General features: G+C 40.1%; 1 protein-coding gene and 1 long non-coding RNA gene across 2 annotated transcripts in view; one reads left to right on the top strand and one right to left on the bottom strand.

Annotated features, from left to right (window-relative positions):
• The window catches only part of LOC146481808 (uncharacterized), a 38,534-nt gene extending 12,286 nt beyond the window's left edge, over window positions 1–26,248 (top strand). The window contains exons 15-40 of the mRNA XM_085107809.1: window positions 1,903–1,982; window positions 3,042–3,156; window positions 3,726–3,791; window positions 3,922–3,986; window positions 4,540–4,611; window positions 5,336–5,427; window positions 6,171–6,257; window positions 6,420–6,537; window positions 7,847–7,890; window positions 8,190–8,249; window positions 9,523–9,579; window positions 10,346–10,431; window positions 10,786–10,851; window positions 11,439–11,507; window positions 11,766–11,899; window positions 12,166–15,959; window positions 16,764–16,860; window positions 16,974–17,041; window positions 17,579–17,716; window positions 18,638–18,769; window positions 19,605–19,657; window positions 20,777–20,884; window positions 22,231–22,307; window positions 23,678–23,739; window positions 24,170–24,230; window positions 24,769–26,248. Coding sequence (XP_084963935.1) covers window positions 1,903–1,982; window positions 3,042–3,156; window positions 3,726–3,791; window positions 3,922–3,986; window positions 4,540–4,611; window positions 5,336–5,427; window positions 6,171–6,257; window positions 6,420–6,537; window positions 7,847–7,890; window positions 8,190–8,249; window positions 9,523–9,579; window positions 10,346–10,431; window positions 10,786–10,851; window positions 11,439–11,507; window positions 11,766–11,899; window positions 12,166–15,959; window positions 16,764–16,860; window positions 16,974–17,041; window positions 17,579–17,716; window positions 18,638–18,769; window positions 19,605–19,657; window positions 20,777–20,884; window positions 22,231–22,307; window positions 23,678–23,739; window positions 24,170–24,230; window positions 24,769–26,009 — 7,042 coding nt within the window. The 3' untranslated portion in view covers window positions 26,010–26,248. The remainder of the gene's footprint in view (window positions 1–1,902; window positions 1,983–3,041; window positions 3,157–3,725; window positions 3,792–3,921; window positions 3,987–4,539; window positions 4,612–5,335; window positions 5,428–6,170; window positions 6,258–6,419; window positions 6,538–7,846; window positions 7,891–8,189; window positions 8,250–9,522; window positions 9,580–10,345; window positions 10,432–10,785; window positions 10,852–11,438; window positions 11,508–11,765; window positions 11,900–12,165; window positions 15,960–16,763; window positions 16,861–16,973; window positions 17,042–17,578; window positions 17,717–18,637; window positions 18,770–19,604; window positions 19,658–20,776; window positions 20,885–22,230; window positions 22,308–23,677; window positions 23,740–24,169; window positions 24,231–24,768) is intronic.
• Window positions 9,583–10,779, bottom strand: LOC146481809 (uncharacterized). Its single transcript, XR_014864350.1, has 2 exons — window positions 10,654–10,779; window positions 9,583–10,077 (listed from the first exon to the last, which is right to left on the bottom strand). It is a non-coding gene; the product is annotated as an uncharacterized LOC146481809 (long non-coding RNA).
• Window positions 26,249–27,452: the final 1,204 nt, after the last annotated feature.

Below are 27,452 nucleotides of genomic sequence, written 5' to 3' on the forward strand. Positions count from 1 at the left end.
TAACCGATGGCAACGCGAGCGGTCTAGCGCCGCCAACGGCCGGAGTGCGCGAGCAATGGCACAACAGACATGAATTCGTGGATGCAAGGAGTGGGCTTAAAAGAACATTTATTACAGTGAAACCCTAAGCTAATTACAACAAAATGAAAAGAAACGAAACGAACTAATACTAATAAAAAAGGAAATATTGTAAAAACACGAGAACGTATTAAAAACAGACTATTACAAAAACGGGATTATAAAAAGTAGGAATGAGTTCTGTACATACTTACAACGGCACAAACTCCACTAACCAGAGCATAACTGCCTCTGGGGAGCGAGCTACACAAATCACTTGAACAACACTCTGCTCCACTCGAATAAACTAAGCTAAAAAACTTGTATTTATACCGGAGTAAAACACGTACTGCTTATGTGACAGGAAAAGGATTGTCACAAAAGAAACAGACCGATTACATAATAACTACGTACAATTTCATCACACACTACTTGATAATAAGATTAAAATAACAACGCCCTATAGCTAATGACCTACTGATGATATCATGCAGCGTTGCTACAAGAAACAGAAAACTGTTTTGTAATCCCACAAACAAGGAAACCAAGCCTAGGAAATAGTGAACCTTACGCAATGTAACACTACAGCACGTGATAAACTAAACCAAAACTAAATTAAACCAAACTAAACTCCAGTGATATGTCACAATAGAACTCTCCAGACTGTGAATGTAAACCGACTCCACTCACGTCTGCAATAGGTCAATGATAAAAATAACACTCTACACTACTAAACGTGACACGAAAATATTCTAAAACGATCTTAGAAATAATTGAGAAATTGTCTTTGGGAACTACAAAGTGACTCGGTCACAAAGGGAAAACCAGAGTACCCAGAGAAAAACCTCTTAGAGTAAGGACGAGAACCATCAACAAACTCAACCTACTTTTAAGTCTAGGAATCAAACGCGGGCCGCATTGGTGGGAGGCAAGTGCTCTCACCACCACACCATCCCTGGCCCCCAAGTTAAATATTAAATAAAATTTTAATGTTGATATTGAAATTTAAAATATATATATATAGAATATATTCTGAATAAATGTTTGAAAGAAAACTCGCCCTGAGTGGGATTTGAACCCATGTCCCCCGCATACTAGTCGGGTGTGATAACCACGACACCACCAGGACAACCACGCTGGCAATGCAGTAATCAAAGGTGTGATTAATGTGGTTTTAGGGATGTGGGTCTCCGGGGGAATTTTTCTTTCAAGGTGACAGGGTAGTGAAAGCCTATAACTCCATTTGCAACCCATCTAAGGATCAATCAATGATGCACGACACAAGGCCAACTTAGTAGGCTACATGGGAGGATCGCTACACCATAGAATATAGATAGGTACACCTAACATGATATTACATGAAATGAAAAAGCTGCCCTCTCAAGGAAAGCAACTGTCCATGAACTAAACAAAGAGTTATGACAATGAGAGCTGTCTTATAGTGTTAGTTGCTGGAGACACAGGAAAAAATAGCCGGCTACCGATGAATTTCACCGTCTGAAGTAGATCTTATCACCAGCTGAAATTTCAATAGAACACAGATACTTGAGGTTCATCTTAATGGTGCACAATCCAAATGAGTTGGTAGGGTTTCTTTATGGGCCTGCTGAGGTTTTTCTTAGCTATGTCTGTGGTGTCTTCTGGTACGTGTACTGTTGCTGGTTACAGGCTAGCTGCTGATGACAGCCCTGGCAGGAAGATTTAATTTAAACATCACACTTTTCGTTATCTTTTTTTCACATTGTTTGTACAAATGTGTTCACTTACACTTGCAATAATTTGGGCTTGCAGTGCTTAACCAGATATTTATTTAACAATAATAAGAAAAATTATTATATGTATTAGGTTGCAAGGGGCTGTCAAAGACAATGACTTCATTTACCATGAAGTGGTTCCCGAACTGGACTCTTTACCAGAAATCAAAGGTGTGTTAACTTTTATTCACCTTTACATGTGCAACATTTACCTAATCAAGAGAGCATCGTACAAGATTGTACAAAACCATCAATGGTTTTACTCCCGTTTTGCCAAGAATTCTGCAATTGCTTACAAACTACCACCTGTAAAGTTCAATAACTCTCTAGGAGTAATTGAAATTTAGTTTAATCCATAAAAAGTTGGCAGCAATATTGCCGTTCCAAAGTTTGTCAAGGGACTGGGCCCAGTTTACACATCCTTCAAATTGCGTCATATGAAGGAACAAACCCCATCGCCAGAACAAACACATAAAAATTAATAACATTATCAAGTTTGGTTATGTTTCATTGCGTAGTAGCCAGGCTGTGACCGTCAGAGGTCACACAAATTCCATGCAAATCTCTCTAATTCTGAGATGCCCCAAAATCCATACAAAGTCTCTCATTTTCTTAATTTTTGAAAGCCTTTTTCATGGTTGCAGTCTAAGGACAGAAACTCAAACTTAGTAAACTGGCTCATTTTAATGTAATCTTTCTTGTGATGGACTTGAATTACTGATTAAATGAAAGTTTAAAAACTCATCCCCAGCTGTCTCCATTTTGAACTTCAGAACCAGCAGTGTGAAATGGTTTTCCAGACAGTTGGACATAAACTGTGATCCACTCAGACAATTGGGACCTTAAGCAACAATGACAGCGACGAGAACACCACAAAACAATAGATTTAAGGAGCAAAAACAATCGCTCTGCACGCACGTTATATGTTTTGGTACATTTCTTTGCCGTCATCAGCAATACAACAATGTGAAATGACCAAATTCAGGGTTTTGTGGAAGACTTGAACACAGGACAGTGAATTTTTCATTCTTCTTCCTTACTTGAAGGCCATTCCTATCAATTTAGTTCCCGTATACTTCGGCCACACTGTAAAAATTAATTGCAAAGTAGTGCAAGTAACACAAACTTATATTTTCAGGTGACGTTTTCGTTGCCATTACTGTCATAGTTGCTTCAGTTCCCTAGTGTCTCTGTTCACATCACTGTGTAATTATCATTTTATTTTCACAGCTGCACCTCTTGTGAAGCCCATCCCATTCCAGCCTTGCGACCCCTCTGTATCAGGACCAGACATTTTCCAAAGACTCATTCCAATGAACGCACACACTGACTCATCTCTGTACAGGTTAGAAGAAGGGTTACAATATTATTGAAGGCGTCAGAGCATAACGGACCTACATGTAAATGCATTTCAAATCCCTTTTTGTCGTCTTAGCTCAGATTCACGGGAGCTTTTACATGTGGCCTTGAATTCCTTCACGAAATGTTGCTCCAATGTTTTATTTGCCGCTTTTGGCTTCATTTTGTGATAAAAATGGAAATCTTGCGCATAGTCATACATGTAGGTTTTTATTGCAAACAAAGCACAAAACAGTAGATAAAACATTGGAGTAATGTTTCCTGAAGGAATTCAAGGCCACATGCAAAAACTCTGGTGAATCTGAGCTACATGTAAAACAACAAAAAGCAATCTGAAATACATGTAGGTTGGTTATGCTTTAAGCCCTTCAATTTTCCAAGTCATGTCTGTAATAAACAGTGCACAAAAGTATCTTAATAGTTATGAAAATACACATTTCGATCCCAAAAAGAAATCTGCTGATGACTTTTGAAGTTACCAGTAATATGTGACACTTTATCCAAGGTTGTCTTTCAAATAGTACAATGCATGTTAATAATTTTTTTGTTTTGTAGTGAAGAGAAAGCAAAGCTACTCAGAAGATATGCAGCTTCTATTGAACAGAAAAATCAGCTACTGAGGTTAGTGACTACTGAAAACATGCAGCATTTTTTGTACTTTAAATTAATTTGCCTTTAAGCAGGTTTCTTTTGCAATAAACATTAATAAGCACAGTATAATAGTGTTTCCTTTTTCCAATGATTCATACAGCAAAGCTCTCAGTGATCTGCACATTGATGACTTATTGGAACCTGAAGGATACGATGTGCTACCAGGTTTGATACAATATATACTAACAGATTCTTTATTAAGTTAGTATTTTTCCTTTTTTTTTTTTTTGTATTTTGTTTATCAGTTGTTCATTTAGTGTTTGTTTTATCCTGTAGCCATCCATCTGTCTGTCTGCCCTAAGTTCCATTCCATCTGTCCTTCCTTCTTTCCTTCCTTCCTTCCTTCCTTCCTTCCATCCATCCATCTTAATTTCTTTTAGCCTTCCAACCGTCTTGACCTTTCCATCCATCCTCACTCTCTTTCTTTCACCCTTCCAATCATCCTTCCTTCCTCCCTTCATTTGTTTTACTCCTCAATCCTTTCTTTCTCCCTTTCTTTTTTCCTTAATTCCTTCCTTCTCTCTATCCATCCATCCATGTATTCTTGTTTGTCTGTTCATCAGGCCATTTGTTTGATCATTCATTGTGTCATTCATATTTTTATTTAAGTTATTGGCTCATTCATTTTAACCTTTGTTGATTCCTTCACTGATAGATTCACTTTTTTAACTCATTTCTTTACCAGTATTTTTTAATGAGATTTCTGTCCCTCTTCCAGATGCTGTCAAGCAGAAGAGTAATTCTCTTAAGAAAGATGGAAACTTAAAAGAAGCAGAAAATAACGTAGAAGGTACTTGCTTTTTCACAATATGAAAACTGTCCTTTTATATTTTATTTTCTATTTATTTCTTTTGCCTTGATGTACCTTAGAATACAAATGGTGAGGAAACCTTAAAGAAACCACAACAGTTATTAGATTCCTTAACTTCCCTCACAAATTACCAGATTGAATGTACTAATTAATATAAATGCAAGTCAAGAGGATGAAAAGGGAGAAAACAGCACACAAAGAGAAAACTTTAGAAACAACTGGTATGCTTGTAAGGCGGGTGCCTCCGTTTGCTAAGTACTGCGCATACGTTCTGGGCATTCTGAGATAGCAGCCTGAGAAAGTTGGATTTCTTGACAGCAGTGCCTGCTAAAACAGAGATACTTTTGTGCTGTTTATAAGTACACGGGAAAAGCAGATCTTGGCAAGGGTTTTGGAATCTGAAAAGAAAATTACCAGCCATTTTTCAGAGATAATCAAGCTTCAGTTTGGGACAAAATGTCATGCATTGCTTTGTATATCAGCCCATGTTAGAATAATTTATTGTTGCTTAATTTGTCTCTAAAAAATGTGTGGTTACCCCCAATTTTCTTTTTGGATTCCAAAAGCCCTACATGTAGCTTAGATCTGTTTAATTTCTCGCATTGTCTTAAACTGTGCAAAAACACCACTGTATTAGTAGCTGTAGGCACTGTCCTTACAATAGATAAGGCTATGCACAAGTGATTGTTTTGTGAATTCACAGAGCTGACTAAGGTTGGTTCCAAGGTAGAAGAATTGTTGTTGTCTCTTGCCAAAATACTTGAGGACGACAAGAAACGACAGAAGGAACTAGAGGTTTGTTGAACTTCTGCATGGATCTATTTACCTTTCTGCCTTTGCTGTCGTTAGTTAACCAAGAATCTTTACTCCACATGGTCTCTCTCCAACCAGACATAAAAGTGGGTACCAGCAAACTGTTAGAAAAACCCAAGCTGTAGTTCTAGTCTAAGTGTTTTACTCTTAAGGATCTTGATGTTTGCATTAAGGTCTTTAGCTGTTTGTTCTTAACTCTCTTAGTTCCTCTACAAGCTCTCGCTGCCAGTTGTTGGACACTTAGTCTTTCATGCAGATCCTCATTGGACTTTTCCCATAAAATTAATCCTCTGCAAATGTCTGGCAAAGTGTAGTGGATGTTTTGTCTCACAGAGACTGACTGATCACAGTCCTTCCTAAAGTGCATTTCACAACATCACCAAATGTGACAAATTGGTCTCCATGTTTGTTTTTGATAATCTCTGTGTTGATCCCCAAATAACTATGAAGGATTTAATGTGAAAGTGCCAGTGTCTAATTACAGTTTTTTATAGAAATAAAGAGATGAGATTAGAACTTTGTTAATTAAGAAACACAAACTTATTCAGCTATGCAGCTGATTCCAGTAAGGTCTTGTTACTATGCTAATATGTGAAAATTAATTAATAGAAAGATCCACATAAAGTAAGAGCATTATTGAGTGCCATTTGATTGCAGTATTTGAAATTTGTCTACCTCAAGACCAGTCATACCTTTCTTAATTATTCATTTATCTTATTTTTTAGGAACTTGTTGGTCCAATTACCCCTCCCCCAGACAGAGAGAATTTTGAAAAAGACCTTGCACAGTGCCAGGAGTCACACAGGAAGGCTGTAAGTAGGTTTTACTGCAATTTTAAGCTGCCAGTTGGCATTGCCTTAAATTGTTCCATACAGTGTTCCTTTAATGCATAATTTTACTTCAAAAGTTTGGGAGACAGCAGTGTGCAAAATCTGAGCAGGGTACAGAAGTGAAATCTTGACATATTTTTTCAGATGCAGACAAACACAGAACTTCTCAAGGTGTTCAAGGAACATAAACACAACTTGGACTTGTTAGTTGGACCGTCAGAGGGGCTGCTGGCTGCATTACCATCCCTTAACATCATAGACAGTAAGTTGATTGTATGTGCTGTGATAGTTCAGACCCACCTTGGGCAGAATACCACACCACAGTTCACACTTAAGGATTTGACCCACAGACTCAATTGTTAGAACTACCTTGTACAACATAACAAACACCACAGGAAAGTACTGCTCAGTAGCTTCCATTTGAATGGTCACACTTAAGGATTTGACCCACAGACTCAAATGTTAGAACTACCTTGTACAGCATAACAAACACCACAGGAAAGTACTGCTCAGTAGCTTTCTTTTGAATAGTCACACTTTAGGATTTTAAGCACAGACTCAAAAGCTAGAACCACCTTGTACAGCATCATGAACAGCACCACAGGCAAGAACTGTTCAGTAGCTTTCATCTGAATGGTCGCACTTCATCCACGGACTCATGTGTGGGTATGGGAGAGGAATAGAACCACCTTGTACTACATTATGAACGGTACCTCAGGAAAACACTGCTTGTAATCATGATTCCAAAGTTAATTGTTCCAACTTCTTTTTACGCGGGATGCCCTGAAGGGGCATACCGTGTCTAAAAACGGGTCGATTTCTTTTTTTTTTTTTTCTTTTTTTTTTTTTTCTTCCTCGTAGCTACAAATGTGTACATTAATTTATTCATTAAACTATCCCCTCTCCTACTCGGGATGTATTGTCCTGATTGTCTTCAACAAAAGAAGGCCAATCAAAATCCTTTTTTGTCGCTTATATGGCGAGGGAGGGGACCCACTCACCCCTACCTGTGTGACGTCAAAGCATCATTTGATTTATTTATCAATTCCGGATTAAATTTGGCGCCATATTGTTAACATGTTCTGGACTCAAGTGTGCCGTTTTCAAACGAAAATTTCACCATTTTGAAGCGGTGAATCGAACGAATAACTTCTAAGAAGCACCCGGTATTTAAAACGGTGGAAATTGGTGAGTTCCTGGCGAAGGAATCGTGCTTTGTTTGACAGTCTTAGACCACGACGCAAGACTGAAAAGAGGTCATTGAGAAGCTTATGTTATCGTACTGGAATTTCAAAAATTTCCAGTGAAAGTCTGGGTCGCGTTATACAAGGGAAACAACGTAACGCGATCGTCGTGACTCAAACTATTCCATTAGCAAGGATAGATTTATCAATCGGCGAAGCATACAGTTGGAATAAATGAATCAGCCCCAGCATCACGCGTAATGCCAGTGTAGCAGGCATCTTGTTATGTAGTTAAATACAAACTCTTGATAGTTTAAAGTTTTTTTGCTTGTTACTTTTTATTAAAAATAATTTGTAGCTAATAGTGTGCATGTTATCTCTTTTAAGCTCCCATTGATGATGGCGCTGTGCAGCGACTGAGAGACCTCATAGTAAGTTCGTAAAACAAGACTTCTGTTTCTGTCCCCAGCATAAAATGTAGATCAAGTTGCCAAAAGGACGTAAAAGCAGCAATTTAGTGATAACCTTAATGAAGAGAACAAGACTTTTAAATTTTAAAGACATGTTTCGGCAAGTTTACGGAATTCCATCCCTAAACTGACGATGGCACAGGAGTTGCTGAAACATGTCTTTAAAATTTAGAAGTCTTGTTTTCTTCATCAAGTAGATCAAGTTATTTTAAAAACAATTTTATTTCCACCGCTCATTACCTGTACTTTGAAATTTCCAGTCTAAAGTGGAGCAGATGAAAACTCAGAGAAAACAGTTTGAGGCAGATCTACGGAAACAGGTAAACTGTCCTGGTGTAAGGGTGTCTAAATGTTTTTGACCACAACCGAAGTAATATTACTCTGACCAATCAAAACAGACATAAACAGCATAATCAACCAATTGGAATTCAATGCAAACCATGTAACCAGCATCAAGTACAGGAGAACAAATGTGACCAAAACATACATGATTGGTTTTGGTTTGGCTTACTGTTGGTTGTGAAAGTGGCGAACATTGCCAACCAATCATTGACGCAGTGAAGCAAAACCAATGCAATCAACACTCAGTTGAAATTAAATTTTTCTCTAATAAGTAATAAGATAAAGATGACTTTCACTGCAAATGGCTGATTCTTAACTTCATATTCTGTATCATAAAGCAATCCTCGGAGCAAAGCTCAACATTCATACTCTCCTTACTTTTCTCCAAAGATTCCTTAAGTTACTAGTTGGGAGAATTTATTTCAACTTCAAGACATTGTATCTTTGGTGATCATTTACTTTGCTCTCGTGACTTGTACATTTGATCAAGTGGTTGGATTATAAGGAGAAATGAGATGCTGATCACTATTGATTGTTATTAATTACTGTATGAAAAACAATAATTATTGTTATTAACATTATCTTCATTATTAAAATAAAAATCAAAGAAATTGAAGAGTAGGTACATGTACAATATTATTGTAGTAAACAAAAACAGAGATGGTGGAATATGCTCATTAATACTGAGGAAAAATAAATATTGATGCTTAAGTGCCACCTTTTCTGGCTTTATTCCAAATTACCCTTGAAAAATTGTTCCAAAGAGTCCTTCATTGAATATACTTGACTGGAAAGAGGTACGTGTATAGTTTTTATAAACATTCTTAAAAAGGGGTGGGGGGTGGGGGGGGGGGGGAATTTCATTGTCTAAAATGATTTATTATTCAGCAACATTGTAGCACTTCCCAAATAATTTATGGTTATGGTACACTGAATATTCATCATCCATGCAAGTCTACAGATATCCTGCAATATGCATTATTTTGTGTGTTGGGAGACAAATGGCAAAATAAAGATCATCTCCAGCTTTTTCTGCAATAAAATAATTAATTTGTGCTTTATCAATGTCTTAAATAATAAAACAATATTATTATCCTGCTCATCCTCGTGGAATATCCCTGATTTCAGCCAACTGGACTTCAACCTTGTCGGCTAAGTATATCAGGCAATATTCCATGTGATTTTGCAGGATAATAATTATTGTAAAATATCTGTTGAAATTGTTTTTAACTTCTTTGTATGTTTTTGCAGTTGGCAGAAGATGACATCACACAGCTACTTGTAACAAGAGAAGAAGGAAACAAGACGGTAAACTGTTTTAAAATATATTTCCTGACATTGAAGTAAAAGTTTAACTTTGCATGGTATTACAAGAAGGCTTGTGAAACTGTTACCAAAGGCATCACAGACAGCCAAAGTTAAAAGCTTTCAATGCTGTAGGATGTCTGCTTACATGATTTATTTCAATTATTATTTGAGGAGTTTTATACAACACAAGACTGATTTCTTATACAATAAAGGAAATCTTCAAGCTTCTCTTGAGTTGGTCCAGTTTTTAGCAAAAGTAGTAGGCTAATTTTTTGTGTTCAAACCGTTTGCTCAAAAAATACTTAAGTAACATTCTCATGTGCACATTCACTACAGAGAGCAAGGATGACACAGTGGTGAGAGCACTCGCCTCCTACTAATGTGGCCCAGGTTCGATTCCCGCACTTGGAATCATATGTGACTTGAGTTTGTTGTTGGTCCTCGTTGTAATCCTTCCTCTGAGAGGTTTTTCTCTGGGTGCTCCAGCTTTCTCTTCTTCTAAAAAAAAAACAAATTTCCATCTGGATTATTGTTAAGCACTTTATCATGAGCCTCTAGTTTGGGAGATTGTGCAAGCGCTCTTTGTGTTATTGACTTTAAATAAACTACTACATTGCTTTATTCTATGCCAAAAAAAGAGTTCATTTGGAGTAATTTCGATTTCAAGCCAAAATAGTCAGGATATTGTTACACAAAACTCTTCAATTAGTTTACTATATTCTGGTCAATTTTTAACTATTTTTTCCTACATTTAACTATCTTTCAGGTCTTTTTTGAGGAGCAACTTAAAAAGCACAGTGCCACTTGTGATCTGATCCAGAAAAACTTGGATGCTCAGAGTAAAATATTGAAGTAAGCCACAACTTTTAAATACGGTTCAACTGAGGGGCCGTAACAATAATTTATTGTAACAAGAAAGTACGTGGTTGTTAGATAGGATTCCGCTGTATAATTTGATTCTCTCCATTTAACCCATTAACCACTGATATCAAAGAACAAATTCTCATATCTTTTTCCCATACTTTTCTTATCAAAGCACTGGTGAGATGTTATTAAAATATCAAGAACATTCACCTTGGGTGATCATCTCCATAATTCTCATGACCTCAGGGTTGAATAAGCATTGATATACCAAGGAGAAATTTGATGCTGGTCACTGATCAGTTCCTCTTCTTTTTCAAACAAATCTTATAAATTTTCTTTTAGAGCATTGACTGAGGCCAACGCCAAGTATGCACCTACAAGGCAAGCTGTAAAAGAGACAGCTCAAAGGTGATATTAACTTTAAAACAGAATTTTTGTTATCAGGAGTTCCAAACGCAGCAAAACCCACGAAACAAGCACTTGTCTCTGTGCAAAACAGCTTTGTAAAATGGTGGCAAGTGCATTAAAATTATCGTGGAGAACCATCTTGTGGAAGTATACCTCTCTGAAATTTTTCATCAAGGCTAAAATAATATACATGCCAAGTCAAGTCAATTTATTTAATTCACACCAATATTACAAAGATGATTACTTTTTAAAACTAGGTTACATACAAGAAGCTGGAAACTTTAGGCATCAGCTGTCGCAGGCTACAGTATATGTTGTGCAGTTGCTGTTGTAAACTTCTCCTAACCGCTTTTTACATGTATGTCACTTGAAATATAACAGACATCATTGAACAAAGAGGACCCTGATATGGTCATTCACTTATTCACAGCACCTTTAACTTGGAGAATACCTCAAGTCTTAGCGTAGTCTTTTTTTAGATGAATGATTTGTTTTATCAGCTAGCCCTTGATCAGAGCATATCAAAATTATCCGCCTTTATTTAAATGCTTACAGTCTTTCTGACAAGTCTTTCTGATTTATTATAGGCGAGATGATGCAGTACAGGCGTTCGTTTTTTCTCATGACACATTTTTTGAACTAAAAGAAAAATTGAGGTAGGTGTTGATTTTAGATTATTGCTTAATTTTGTAGTTTACGTTAACAACAATGACATTGTGTGTTACTTTACAATGATCTTAATGTTGGGATTTTGTTTGTATGTCTTGTTTGTGAGGAGATCTTCAGCCCCTGTCTGTCTCATACGTTCTGTTTTTTATAATTCATAGTATATTCAAGTTTATTTAACTTACTGTGAGCATGCTCTGAGAACTAAACGCAGACGCGTTGTGTATGTTATTCTTTGCATGGGTCAGCCGTGGATTACGGTTTTATCAAGGCCTGGAGAAGACAGTGTTGAAACTTGAAGAGAAGCTGAAAGAGTTTGCAGAGAATCGAAAGAAGGAACTGGACAAGATCGAAGAAAAGGCGCAGGAGAAGAAAGCTAAAGGTAGCGTCCAATTCAATGATACGTTATTTTATCTAATCATTGTTCTAAGGAAGCACTCTTTTTGCGAGACATTTTCACGACATTTTAACCCTTTTGATAAGGTAGTGTGGTAAACTTCAAGATGTGGAATCAGTTGGCAAATTTTGTGTCCCTCATTATTACTAACTTGGGTGAATGTATGCATACCTTTGTCTTAGACAATTCGAAAGAGGCTTGTTAGAAGTTAATTAGACTTGTAAATGACTTGTTACACTTTACCTTTGCAGAGAAAGCTAAGACACCGCCAGCTCGCCCAGAAACAGGAAAACCAGAACACCTTGTTAATCCACCAGCATCCACTTTCCCAAGTCTCTTGGCTGGTCAGTACCCTGGAGGACCAAGAATGCCAAACCCAGCAATGAGACCAGGAGCTCCCAACCCAGCACCACAGGGAATTCCTTTTCAGCCCAGAATCCCAGGGGGAGCATTCCCCCCTGGGCCCCTTCCTGGAGCAACTCCCCCACGCCCAGCAGATCCAAGGTTATTCCCAAGTGGTCCTCAAGGAGTTCCTGTAAGACCACCTGCCCCCGTTGGTGATCAAAGGATGCAAGCACCTCACCCTGGTCTTCCACCACAGACTACTCCTGATTCAAGAAATCAGCAGATGTTTTCAGGGCAAAGGGCTCCTCAGGCCCCTGCCTCACCTGCCGCTGGACCACCCATGCAGCCTCCAATGCAGCCAGTAGTTCCTTTTTCTCAAGTGGGTTCCAGAGGTCCCAGTCCAGCTGAGCACCTTATTCATTCCACACCACGAATGTCATATCCTGTACCAGTGGGTCCCTCTTTCCCATCTGGTGGTCCACAAAGATTTCAGTCTGGCATTCCACCTGGAGGTCCCAATCAAGCTCCACAACCTCCTGGTCAACAACTTCGTCCACAGCTTGCAGGACCTGGCAATGCTCAAGCTCTTCCATCATATGATCAAGCTAAATTCATTCCAGGATCACAACCAATGAACAGACCACCTCAGCCGAATGTTCAACCACAGCAAGGCTGGCCGCAAGGGCAACATCCAAACACATCGCAAAAGCAACCCAGTGGTCCTCAGCTACAGCCAAATCTGTTGAATCATCCACCAAATTTTGCATCTCAACAGCAGTTCCAGGGTCCAAGAGGACCTCATCCTCCTTTACAACCTCAGCATTCCAGCCAGGGCGTATCACCACAGATGTACCAGCACCAAATCCCCTCCAGTCAAATGTCACAATCTCTACAACCTGCATCCAGTCAACACCAGCCAAAGAACTGGTCAACTCAGCCATTCCAGTTTCCAAAACAGGCTCAGCAATCCATGCAACCACTTCAGCCTCAACAGCAATTCCAACAACTGCAGCAGCCTTTTCAAAGGCAACAGCAGCAACCACAACCACTTCATCCCCAGCAGCAGTTCCAGAAACCTCCACCAGGCCAACCACAATTTCCGCAGCCACTTCAGCCTCAGAAAGTGCCACAGCCCCAGTCACAGACTCCACAAAAATTCCAGCCCCTGCAACCATCTACAGCACAGCAACAGCCTCAACAACCTCCTCACTTTCAACAGCAGCAACCACCACCACAGCAAATCCAGCATCCGCCCAAACCTCCCCAACAATATCAACAACCCATGCAACAGTTCAATCAACCTGCCCAAGTCCAGCCTCAGTTTCCTCAGCAACAAATGCAGCAACCCAGAGATCCATTGCAGTTAACTCAATTCCAACAAACGTTGCAAACAAAAGGACAGCAGCCACAGCAACAACCACAATTTTTGCAACCGATGCAACATCAACCAAACTACCAGCAACAGTTACAACCTCTGCAGCCTCAAAAAGCTCAGAGCCAATCACAGTTCCAACCACCTCTGCAGCCTCCGCCTCATTCAATGCAACAACCTCCGCAAGGGCAACAGTTTCCAACAGAACGTCCCCCGCAGCAGGCTCCCCACCCAGGGCAGCCACCCTCGCAGAACATACAGACATCTCTGAGTTCACTGAAACCGCAGCAGATAGGTCAGATACCTGGTTCACCTTCTTGGCAGCAGAAAAGTTCTACCCTTCCTCCGAAACCATCACCTGGGTATCCAGTTCAACATCCATACCAAGGATACAGCCAAGGTCAGCAGCCATCACAGAGTAGTAACACTTCAACACAGTCAGGTTACCCTGTTCTACCAGAGAAGAAACGTACTCAGACTGTTCAACCGCCATCCCAACACCCTGGTTTGCAAAGGCCTGGGGGTATGCAATCCTCTCCTCTTCAACAGAACACTTCGACAGTTCCCCCTCCAAACTGGCAGTACCCTCAAGCATCACAGCCTTCGTCTTCTACGGTAGCTCCTCAACAGTTTTCACGTCAAGACTCGAAAGAACAGCAGCAAGGATTTGGAGGAAAGCAGATCCAAGGTCCTCCACAAGCATCGCTTTACAAGCAGCCATCTTTGGATCAGGGTCAGGGATCACCTCTTGGAGCCCAGAAACCTCCACAAGGACATCTTCGTCAAGAGCAGGCTGCATATCCACCAGCTACTGCTCGACAGAATTCAGTTGACTATGGAAAACAAAGTCAATACTCGGGACAAAGTAGAGGCCGTCTGCTATCTTACCCACCATATAGTGGGGTTGGTAGTGAGCCATCTGCTTCACCAGGAGGCAGCCAACCTTACAGCTACACCCCAGGGTCTGCTCCCACAGCCCCTCCTCTTGTGCAAGGAGTCCGACCGAGCCCTACAAGCTTGCCGCCATCTTCTGCTTATGCTAATAGCTATTCAGTGTCTGTAGCTCAGGCACAGCTGAGTCAGCAGCAGCAGATGCAGCAGCTCCAGACACAGATGCTTTTCCAACAACAGCAGCTTATAATACAGCAGCAGGAGCTCTTGCGACATCAGCAACAGCAGCAGCAGCATGAGTCCGATCAGGGTCAGCTCACGCAGCTGTTCCAGCAGGTGCTACAGCAGCAGACCAAGCTAGTAGAAATGGAGCAGAAGCTGGCAGAGCATGAGCGTTATGAGGAGCAGCTCAAAAAGGAACATGAGAAGACTGAACTTGAGGTGCCATTGCCTCACGAAAAGGATAATAGCACATCTGATAAGGACCCTAACGTAGCTGAAAAGGAGACTAAAGAGGCTGAAAAGGACGCTCATATAACAGTACCGCACAGCTCCAGCAGTTTTAGTGCCTCTTGGGGGAGTGGATTTTCAGATCAAGTTCATGGTAAACTTGACATGGAAAAAGTGTTCGGTGAACTGGCCAAGAAACAAATCAACGAAATTTCTGAGATTGGTAAGCAAACGGATGTAAGCGCTCATAGCTCTAAGGCAGCTGTCCATGAAGATAATGAGGCTGCTGCACCTAAGAAAGATTGTGGTACTGCGGAATGTTCTGATAAGGCCATTGTAGAAGATGAAAACACCAAAACAAATGGTGCATCTGGGACTGAGCTGGACATAAGTGTAGATGATAGAAAAACAACACAGACAATAGACGCAGAATTAGAGAGCGTTGCTCTTGGAGAAGGAAGCAACACAGAAAAGGAATCATCTAGTACCTTGGAAGAGAATAGTGAAGATAAATCTGAAGTGGATTCAGCATCTTCAGATAAGGGCAAACCAGAGGATGAACCCAAGACAGCAGAGCAGTCCTCGGATGAGGACAAAGAGAAGAGACGACGTGAAGAGATTGAAGAACAGATCCAGAAGATTAAAGAACTTCAAAAGAACACACAACCTGGTCCACCCCCACTGCCTCAGAAACAGAAATACTTGTACGAACCAGGAAAAATGCCAGAGCTCAATCAGCTGCCTTTGAAACCTCCTGATACAATGTCACCTGAAGAGTCTTGCAAACCCTCTCTCCACCGGCAGTGCGGTCATTACTACAGCACGCAGCAGTCCAGCATTGGACAGGAGGAGAATAATGAGTGCTTGAATGAAGAGGAGTATATACAGAGGCTGTCACGCACTGTGGAGACGTTTGATGCCCTTGTGGTGAGCTTAGGACAGAAACGAGAAAATTCACCGTACAATGGCTTCATCAGTGAATGGAAGGTGGGTGTTAATAAGGAAAATGTATTTAGTCATCTTTGTCGTAAGAATGACAACGATTTCACGTGTTTAAAAAACTTTAAAACTTAAGGACGATTCAAAAAGGCTGCTGAAAAAGAATCTAGCCCCTTGTTGTTAAATCGTTTTTTGCCTTAAAACAGATTCCCTCTCCGGTAGTACATAGTTGTCTATTTACTATTGTCAAATAGAAGTCAAATGTTAGGGGTTCTTTGGTTCAGTGCTGAAAAAAGCCAGAATAGGTTTTGACCTCTCATTTTACCTCCTTCCAGCATCGAATCTTAACCTGTCAAGCTACATCTTCATCAAAATGGGGAATTTGTGTTTCTGGTTTGACATGTGAACTTGTGACTGTCAGACGTTTTAAATTGCTGTAGGCAACTTTTTACAGCCTTTCACTGGTTTTCTAAGCTCTGAACCAATCAACAAAGAGCCACGAATACGGCACGTGCAATGCATGCGTATCTTTAATTGCTGTAGACAGCTTTACTTTCACGGCTTTTCATTGGTGTTCCAAGCTCTGAACCAATCAACAAAGGGCCACAAATACAGCACGTGCGATGCATGCGCGTCTCTAATTGCTGTAGACAGCTTTTTAAAGCTTTTCATTGGTTTTCCAAGCTCTGAGCCAATCAACGAAGAGCCACGAATATAGCGCGTGTGATGCATGCGTGTGTATTTAACTATGAAAAGGGAAATGCGTGGACACGAATTTGCAAGCAAGTACAACTCTGAATTAACTCAGAGTCATTTTGCATATAAAAGAGACACCTGTTTTCTCCTTTGCAGGTACTGGAAAAAATGCAAGAAAGCGATTCAGCTATGTTCTCCACTCAAGCAGCAATTCTTAATCCACCGAAGAACAGATACAGAGACATTTTACCTTGTAAATATCGACTTCATTGTTGCTTTTTAACTTCTGCAATGTGTATATGTTTTTCTCGGTTTTGATTTCCTCTTTCGAGAGACAAAAGCTGAATAATTGTTTTCCTTTTAAAGGGGACCACACACGAGTGAAGTTAAACACCAAGGAAGGAGGGGACTACATCAATGCCAATGCGATTAAGGTAAAAGTAACGTAATTAACCTGACATTTGCTCTTTGCCAGGATATCACGGCCATTGCTAAACAAAACAGAATCAACTTTGCTTAACGAGGATGACACTTAACAGACTGTCACGACTGACAAACCAGTGGCTCTTATATTCCGGATCGAATTGGAATTTGGAAATGTTGGTTTTTGAACCGGAGAACCAGGAGAAAAATCTCTAAGAGCAAGGACGAGAACCAACAACAAACTCAACCCACATATGACGCAGAGTCTCGGAATCGAACTCGGGCCTTATTGGTGGGATGCGAGTGCTCTCACCACTGCGCCGTCACTGTTTCCCAGGCTCATGAGTGGTCAAACTCACAGTTCACAGTTTGGACAGAAGTCTCTAGACAAGCCTTGTCTCTCCAGCGTTGCTACGTCAAACAGAACAGTACTGACACCAACTTGGGTTAACTTTCACAGGAATTTGGGAACGATTTAAGGGGCCCTTAAATGGCTGTATTTTGATCCTCATCCTTAACAGTTTTCGCTTTTGCTTTTCCTTTGACAGAAAGTGACTCCCCTGTCGCCTGATTATGTTCTGACCCAGGGCCCCATCCCCGCTACTTTAGGAGACTTTTGGTTGATGGTCTGGGAACAAAAGGCCCCTGTCATAGTCATGCTTACAAAGGAAGTGGAAGGAAATCGCGTGAGTTCTATGAGCAAACGTAGTAGTTAGAATCACCTTGTACAGCATAATAAAAAGCACAACAGGAAAGTACTGCTTAGTAGCTTTCATTTGAATGGTCACACGTTAGGATTTCATCCACAGACTTAAAAGTTAGAATCACCTTGTACAGCGTAATAAGTAATGGTAATAGGACTGAGTGGAGTACAATTCAGGGAGTAATCGGGCGAGTAATTTCTAATCGGCCGAGCCCGTAGCGCGAGGCCGATTGGAAATTACGAGCCCGATTACCCCTGAATTGTACGACACGAAGTCCCATTACCAATTAATTGTGCCAATAACAAAATGTGAGAATCTCAGTCTCGGAATACTTATTAACGTAAGAAATAGATTCTAAAGAAAAAAAAATGACTGGTTTCGACTTTGGATGTGGAAGCCCGACCGATGACGATAATTTTTTAAAAAAGTATATTTTTAATTAAAATACATGTCCGTCAATATTTGAACAAAATGGTGGAATTTTTAAAAGTCATGGAATTGAAGTACGATTGGTTATCATGTGCCATGTAGTGAAATTTCATTGGCTAGTGGCATTTGCTATTTGATTTTCATTGGTTCTTTAACTGTCCGATTTGACCAGTCCGATTACAAGCTTCTAGTAATCGGACAGGTCAAATCGGACAGTTTTGGAGTTACATAGCAAAATTAAGCTGTAAATATGGGCTGTTAAGAACCAATCATATTCAAGCATTTTGTCAGTGACACAACAAACAGCACCACAGGAAAGTACTGCTCAGTAGCTTTCATTTGAATGTTTGAACTTCAAGATTTTGTCCACACACTCAAAAGCAACAATTATTATATATTGCTTAGCAGGAAAAAACAGTTAAGGTATAGCAACTGTATTAAGGAGCATTATTAAGGTGCTATGTCGTGTTTTAGTTAAAGTGCCATCAGTACTGGCCCATAGATGAGGGGCACACGGTGGTATATGGAGCCATCCGGGTGCACATGAGAAGCGTAAATCACTGCCAGGCCTGGATCGAGCGTATCATGCACGTGCAACATGCTGAGGTGAGAAAAGCGTTGTTTATAAAATAAATACTTAATTACTGTGAATGTTTATTCTTGACCTTGGGATCTTTAACAATGGTATCAATAACTCTTCTCTCAAGATCTACTAATGCTGAAGCATTGAAGCTTTAGACTATTTCTCACAGTCTTCCTTAGCAAATCCTGTCTTCAGTGTTGTCACGTGGCTTATGTGTATTTAGTCACGTGACAACAAGTGATTAAAAATCGCTGTCAGTTCGTAACCCCCATCTCTATTGTCACGTGACAACACTGAAGACAGTAAAGAGATTAATTTTGCATCGCGTTTACGTGAAACGGCAAAAGTTACCTTGCCGTTTCACGTTTCTCGTGAAATAGCTTGAGTCTTTTGACTTTAGCCCTTGTCTAATTTTGCGAGCTTCGATGAAGTTGTTTTGCGACTCACTGTGGTTAGTTCGTGAGGAAAAGTGCGGTAAGGAGTGAGTTATGAAGGTTTTTAAACATGAAACTTAATTTGCCCTAGTATGGCTTGCCGGAAAAATTATTGGGGTACTTGTTTTTAACAAATAACTACTTTTTTGTATAAGAAAAAAGGAAGAATACTTAGGTAGTTCTCACGTAGACGGCAAACGTGAAATAGCCTGTTTTCACGTAGAAACGGCAACCGGCAGACGCGAAAAATGGCGGGAAAATTTTGGTCACGTGGTTTTGCTGAAGAAGACTGTGAAAAACAGTGGAAATCTTCAATGTTTCAACATTGGTAGGCAGTGAGGGAAGAGTTCTTAAATACTTGTTTACATTTCCTTTTGGTCTCAATAAGTAATGTTTTGTTTTTTCCCCTTGTTTTTATTTTTAGAGCGACGAGGTACTTGTTGTATCTCATCTACAGTTTGTGGGCTGGCCTGACCAGTAAGTCATTTTATCTCAGTTGTTTCAAACACACAGCTAAACATTTTAAACATTTCTCTTTTAATTTCAAGTATAATTAGCCTAGAATGGGTAGGATAGTGTTTTGATAATACTTTGCCGAAATACCATACAATGATAAGAGACGGAAAAATCTTGGTTTAATGTTGTTTAATATTTGTTTTACCAGCAAACAAATAACCCTCAACCTTTTTCCTCTCTCTCTCTTAGTCCTTTGAGCCCCCAGTGGGGCAAAGGGCCGCAAACCTTTTTCCTAACATCCCTCAATTAAACGAACACACAAGGCGCTGAGTACAGTAAGAAGCCAATTGTAAAAGAATTTTGAAGCAAGATGTTATCTGAAGCAGTGGAAAATTGAGAAATGTGTTCCTCTTTTTCCCATAACGTTAAGTAGAAAAGTAGTTTACTAATTAAATAGAAGAAACGTCCTCGCAGTTAGTACGCATCTTAAGCGGTTACGAAAAGAAAGCCTGAAAAAAATTCAGGCTTGAACGGGATTCGAACCCATCACCTTTGCGATGCCGGTGCAGTGCTCTACCAATTGAGCTACTGAGAGAAGCAATTGTAATGAACTGTTAAACCTGTACCCATTCCGGTTTTTTTTCCTGTCCACTTCATTGTTACCTTGTAAGTAATGTATTGTTAGACATTGTTGTCGTTGTCGTGACATTAAAAAAATAAGAAACAAAAAACGTCATATCAAAGGATGGCAAAAAATGATTCTGAGAACTCTACCCGGTGTTGTACTCATGCTCATTTTCGTAATTTATACGTCTATCTCAAAAGATTCGTCCCTCCCCTCCCCGGTGTACAGAAAGCTACCGGCAAAGCTAACAAAAAGCTGTAAGTGGAATAGCAACCCATGTAGGGGTGAGGTGCGGAGGGTCGTAAGTAATACTGAAACGCGTTCCACCCTATCAAAATCGCAACTTTTTTATTCAAAACAATGCCCTGATTAAAATAAAAATCGAAAGGGAACTTTTCACAGGATAAAACGAATATAAAAACCTTGGACGTTTTGGTCACGGCTTTATTTTATCTGAACATGTTCGGGGCTTACTTTCCCTGTTAGCTCATAATAGTTCTCTCTTCCTTTTTCAGCGGTGTTCCTCATTCTCCATCCGATCTTTTGACCTTTTTATCAGAGGTACATAACCATCATCAGGAAAAGGACCCTCAAGCTCAGAGGCCCCTTGTGGTACACTGCAGGTATGGACCAGTAGATAACAGTATTCTATGGTCAACGTTCTGAGGCCCAATATTTGTGTGTTGAATTTAAGGACGGTGCCTACTTTTGCCACTGCGTATACGCTCTGCGCATCTCGCTATGGTCCGCCGGAGAAAGTCGGATTTCTTAACGGTGGTGCCTGCTAAAACAGAGATATTTTTGCGGTGGTTTATAACTACGCGGAAAGAGTAGATCTTCTCAAGGGTTATTGGAATCCGAAAAGAAAATTAGGGGTAACAATGCAATTTTCGGAAAAAATTAAGCTTCAATTTGGGAAAAAATGCCATACACTGTTCTGTATTTTGCCCCTTTTTAGAATTATTGTACCTTAATTATCTCTAATAAATACATGGTTACCCCCAATTTTCTTTTTGGATTTCAATAGCCCTTGCTAAAATCTGCGTTTCCCGCATAGTCTTAAAGCGCACAAAAATCCTTCGGTGTTAGTAGACACCGTCATTAAGCCCTGTCGAATGAAATTCAAGCTCCTGTGCATGAAGAAATTACAAAGATCACAACAAGTACACAAATATCAAAATGCAAATTTTCCTTACTGTTGCTCGTACTTTTTTTCTGGTACTAATTGTCTGGGCATGAAAACTTTTTCGTGATCATTTCCTTAATTCTCATTCGGCCTGCGTGTTTGATCAATACTGATAGTTTAAGGAGAAGTAAGATTCGGTTGTTCTTAGGGTTTCAGGGATTGTCTTTTTGTGCTGTTAATACAAACGTTGACGATCGTTTTCCAAAGATGGCCGAACTGTCGAATATCTTATCGAGCCTGACATGGCTGGAGCGGTTTGCTTGCTTTGGCTTCGCTTTACTACGCTCTGTGATTGGTTGGCAAAACTCGTGCCACTTTCCTAACCAATGAGAAGCCAGACCAAACCAATTCTGACTTCCTCGTACGCGTTTTCCCGCGCTTGGCGCTGGTTACAAAATCAAAGTAATTAATCTAGCCAATCACAACAGACATAGGCAGCCCAATGTACCAATCAAAGCTCGAAGAGAACATAGTATTCGCTTCAAGCTCTGATTGGTTCATTGTATTGCTTACGTCTGTTATGATTGGCTAGAGTAACAATAACTGATAACTGATAACCGCTCTATCTTCAGAGTCCTCAGTCCTCAGTTTTCATCTATTAATACGAACCTTGGCGACATTTTCCGAAGATTGCCGAACAGTCGAACATGTTTTCGGTGTTATCATGGTTACATTCAGTCGAATTAAGTGCCATGTTTCTGCAATCATTAGTTTTTATCGTACTGGGAGAAACCCTTAGTTGGAGTTTTTCTAGCAGAATTCATTTTTTTTTTATTATTACAGTGCCGGTGTCGGTCGAGCAGGAACCTTTTGCATCGTTTACTCTGCAATCCGCGAGCTTCATGGAACCAGAAATATTGGTAAGGAGCGTCTCACTTTATTCAACACGTTAGAAGCAGTGACACATACATAGACGTTATTTAAATAGACCATTTTCGAGTTGCTTTGAACCTCATTATGAAAACGAGACTAAGTGCAAAGTTTTTATTGTGAGAATTAGTTTTCATTCATATGCAAACAAAACTCATTTTTGCACTTAGCCTTGTTTTCATAGTGAGGTTCACAGCAACTCGGAAATGGCCTATTCGGAGTCACAGTGTAGCCAATATGCTAATATCTCTGAAAGCTAACTAACTGAAATGCCCTTATATATAAATAAACATAATATGAAAATGAAAACAAATTAAAACGAGGTCAGTAAAAATTACAACAAGTGTTAGAAAGACAATGTACTAAGAAATATTTTAAAATCTCCGAAAACACAAGTCGACTTACATCCGTCGTACATTTCCTTGCTGTTGGAGGCCTGAAAGGGGAAGTATCACGCGAATTTGATGTCATTTAAAAACCCAAAAATGTTTGTCTGTCAACAGAAACAAAAACATAATTGTCTAGTTTTGTTGTTAATTATCACCTCAGTGCAATAAAACTGTCGATTAGTGTCTCTGGCCAGAGACAGAGTAGGTCGGAATGGATATAAACTTGAAAAATGTTAGGCTAACGTTTTTCAAGTTCTCGCATTTTTGTTTCCAAAATGCCCTAGAACAGATCGCGAGTTGTTCCTTTCAAGAATTGAGTTGATTTCTTTCCTTTCGTTGTTCTAGAATTATTTTGTAGCTAAGTTAAGGTCTTACTTCACCATTTTTAACAAAAGATACCAAAAACCCCATGATACTTCCCCTTTAAAAAACCACGACTTCACGTCACCTTGAACTGCATCGCGATCATTCCAACTCGTGAAACTTGTACGGAAACTGTCCAGAAACTAACGTCGTTCAAGGTAAAAAAGGACGATAAAATTTCACTGCTGTGTGGTACGTTCTCCATAAAACGTCAATGAATTTCCTCATTTCCGTTGCTGTTTTGCAGAGGACGGCAAACAACTTTCTTTTCGCAACTGCTAAGTGAAATGGTCAAATTCGAAGTTTTATAGCGACCGTTAAGTGCGTAGATACAAGTCGTAGTTATCCTCCTAAACTTTACTGGATAGCCGTCTCTACAAATTCAATTCCTAGATAGTTTGGTTACATGAGACATTGAATGACTTGACGCATGACTAGATTGTGTGACACAACGAGTGTCTCATGACTCAGTTTACTAATAATGCCGACAAGAACTGTTCAACAAAGTTTTGCAAACTGCTTTTGTTGGCATTATTAGTAAACTGAGTCACGAGACACTCGTTGTGTCACACAATCCTTATCTTGTGGCACCTAAATTTCCATTTCAGTGAACATTCCTAAACTTGTCAGAATATTCAGGAAGCACCGCAAGTTTACTGTACAAAAAAAGGTATGAATCGATTTCAACAATTCTTTCGACTATATATTCTTATCTGGACTTTCGCTGGTGTCGTGTGGTTAATTCCTTAAGACTCAGTGGTGCTATCTTGATCTATGTATCTTGCTTCCTTATACAATGTACAAGAAACTTCGCTCCACTCCATCGCTTTCTACCTTAGGGTATCGATATGAACCATTAGCGAAACGTACACCTTACATGGCCCATTACAAACCACATGATATTCTCAGAATAGTCGATCGTTTGTCTATTTGGAGGTACAGAATACATGCCAGCGTAAATAAGAACAATTCTAAAAGAGACTACTCCCTAGAGAGCCGTCACGTGATCTGTAATGAGGCAACAAAACAACGAAGTCAGTTAGGTCTTTTAACACCGTAAACTTCCGGCTTCCAGCTTTTTTTGTTTTTTTCTTTTATAGGAGCAGTACGAGTTCTGTTACCGAGCCATCCTGTTTTACGCGAACCAGTTTCTCCAGTTAGGTAAGTTAAGCTTTCCAGTTTCAGTCAAACGTTCCATTATATGAATGTCTGTCTGATGAAACGAATGAAATCCTGGTAATCCTGAGATTAATCTTTTTAAATTCTTCCTAGTCCAAGTTTTGTACTTGACAAATTTACACGAAAACACCGATTGCTGTTGTACATAGATCAATCAATAAACAAATCAACTTTGTTTAACGAGGATGACATTTTACAGTCTGTTACGACTGGCAAACCTGTGGCCCTCAGATTTCAGATCAAATTTGAATTTGGAAATAATGGTTTTTTAGGAGAAGGGAAAACCGGAATACCCGGAGAAAAACCTCTCGGAGCAAGGACGAGAACAACAAACGAACAACAATTTCCACCCACATATGACGTCGATGCTGGGAATCGAACCCGCGCCACATTGGTGGGAGGCGAGTGTTCTCACCACTGCGCCAGCCCTGCTCCCCTAACACAAGCTTTCTCTAACAAGATTTTTCACTGGCGGTGCATGAACGATTTCTGTGTGGCTAACCTTGTGTTCTCTCTGCAGAGAGAGCCGCCTTTGCTATCAGGAAATCAAAGGTCGCATCGGGTGACCAGCTAGATGACGTCAGTACTACGTCATCTGTGTCGTCACTTAACGGCAGTGGTCAGCGGAAACCGGATGACGTGAGCTTTCTGGGCGAAATTTCTGACGAGGATAGCTCAGAGAGCGGCGATGAGTGTGACAAGGGAGGAAGTAATTTCAAAGATATCAATTGTCAAGGATCAATGAAAAGTGATCAGGGATATAGCAGGCTGGTAGATGACCAAAACTCAGAGGTGAAAGATTCGTCGGGGATGGCTTGTTCCTCGGGTTCTTGTGAGGGTACTTCGAGTACTTCGAATACTGAAGGGTGTACAGTAGGTACAGATTTTTCCGTATCAATGGGCAAAACTGAGGAAGGACTCTGCGCGATTAAAAGTGAAAACCCTTTGGTTGGAGCAGATCTTTCAACAACGAGCAAACAAACTGAAGAGAAGTCTAAAGGGGAGAAATTATCTGCTCAGGAAAAAGAGGTTAAAGATTCATCTTTAGATTCTTCTGGCGATGCTCAAGGTAATTCTGCATCGTCTGGGAGTAGTGCAGAACTACCAGGAATGACGGAGCAAATCGCAATGAAGATGGAAGCAAGCGATTCCAAAGAGAAACAAGAAGACTGTGACAGTGGAAAGGGAAGCTGTCTTGGCGACAAAGATGGCGTTCTTCGTGAGTTTGTTGAGGGTAGCTTAAGTAGTGGACTGGTTCTTGCATCTGAAAGCATTGATGTGGAAACGAACGTGGAGGAGACAAAGAGGAAGGATTCTACTTCGGGGCAAGAAGATGACACGAACAAAGGTAATGTTGCAATGGAGGGTAACGAGGCAATCGATCTTGGAACCTCGGTTGCTCAGATGGATGAACAGAATTGTAAAAGTGATTCTTTATCGGAGGAACAAAGTGATTCCGTTGAAGAGCTGACAGAAGAAGGTCTCCCTAAAGGGAATCAGGAAAATGAACAGAGGGATCGCTCGACTTCTGAAGAAGAAACGCTGAATCAACAGAATGGTGAGGAACAGACTAAAGATGAACAACATGAGAATCAAGACATGGAACTAAATAATGAACCTGTTGAAGACGAAAGACGTGAAGGTCAAGCACAGATTGGCGAAGACGACATACATCAAACGGAGTCTTTAAAAGACAGTGAAAGCGACAGTAATGAACAGGCGAAACAAAAAATTCAAAATCAGGAAACGGACGAAAGTTGAATTTATTTGAATTTTAATTATGAATGCAGTTTCCTTCCATTTTAAAAGGAAGAAGACAGTAACTGCCCTCGAGTAAAAAAACTTATATTATTGCTAGGAGTAACAATTTGTCAGCGAGGATTGGTTATGCCGATCGTCAATCTGACAAGAGTTGAATTTAAATTTGAATGCTGCCTCATTGCATGTAAAAGCCAGAGACTAGTAACTGCCTTCGAGAAAAAAAAACTTATTTTATTGCTTTTTTTCAGCGGGGATGGTAACGTCAATCGTAAAGTTACTTAGCAACACCCCTAATGAACACCGCGGGCTCAGTATGTTCGCGGACCAAACTCGGCCTGGTTAGGTGGTCGGACGTCAGTCAGGTCTCGGGAGGGAAAATTGTGTCTGTCCCAAGAAAATGCTTGACATCCAAATTTCACGCTGTAAAAAACTAGATAATCTTCATAATAACTTCGTGTAACAACTCGCGCGGTAAGAAAGTTCCCTCAAGTATGGACCAGTATGACGTCATTATTTTACCGTGCGAACAAGCTCTCTTGCCCCACCCCCCAAGAAAGCTTGTCCGAAGGCTAAGCTTGTTGGCTGAGGAAAACAAGATTTTAGGATGTTTTAACGAGTCAGGTGACGACTGGGCTCTACTTTTCCACTGAGCGGTGTCACCAGTGCATTTTCGAATTCTATTTAATTCTTAGTGTTCTATAATTTATATCAAAGCAAGTAATAGTCGAAATTTAGAGATATTGATAGCTTGTTTAAGTGGCAAAGGCTGTTATAATTGACAAAAGGGTTTGCAAAAAAAAAAAGTAAGAAAGAAAAACAGCGAAGAAAACGGCGGGAAATAAATGTTTTTGTTCAGTTTTGGTGTGCTGAAACCGCTGAGATAACATGACTTGCCTCAATGCATCAAAACGTTTCGATGAGAGAGCTAACGTTTTGATAATATCTGGAGCATTTGTGGCCTGATTCACACAAGGTCCAAGGTGACTCGCTTGTCAGTCCTTCGCTTGTCAGTCCTTCGCTTGTCAGTCCTTCCTGTGGTAACGAATGTTTGGTCAACGGCTTTCATAAGGTCATTTGACCACCATATAGAGATTCTAATGCTCACGTTTCGAGTGCTAACCCTTCGTCAAAGCAAATCATTCGGACGAAGGGCTATCGCTCGAAAAGTCAGCACTCTAGGTCAAATTGCATGTACCTTATCAACTCTCAAATAGAAGAAAGATCCTCGCAGTTAGTACGCAAGCAGTTGCGAAAAGAGAGCCTGCAAAAAGGCTTTCCGGATTTCTTTTCGCAACTGCTTAAGTTGCGTACTAACTGCGAGGATCTTTCTTTTATTTGATCTTTCATCCGCTCTTTCAAAATATGTGTTTCATATATTTACACTCACTTATCAACTCTGTTGATAAACCAAACATTCGTTTCCACTGCCCTCAGACACAGTAC

Source organism: Pavona decussata, unplaced genomic scaffold (genome assembly GCF_977016875.1).
Source record: "Pavona decussata unplaced genomic scaffold, jaPavDecu1.1 SCAFFOLD_48, whole genome shotgun sequence".
Taxonomy (NCBI): domain Eukaryota; kingdom Metazoa; phylum Cnidaria; class Anthozoa; order Scleractinia; family Agariciidae; genus Pavona; species Pavona decussata.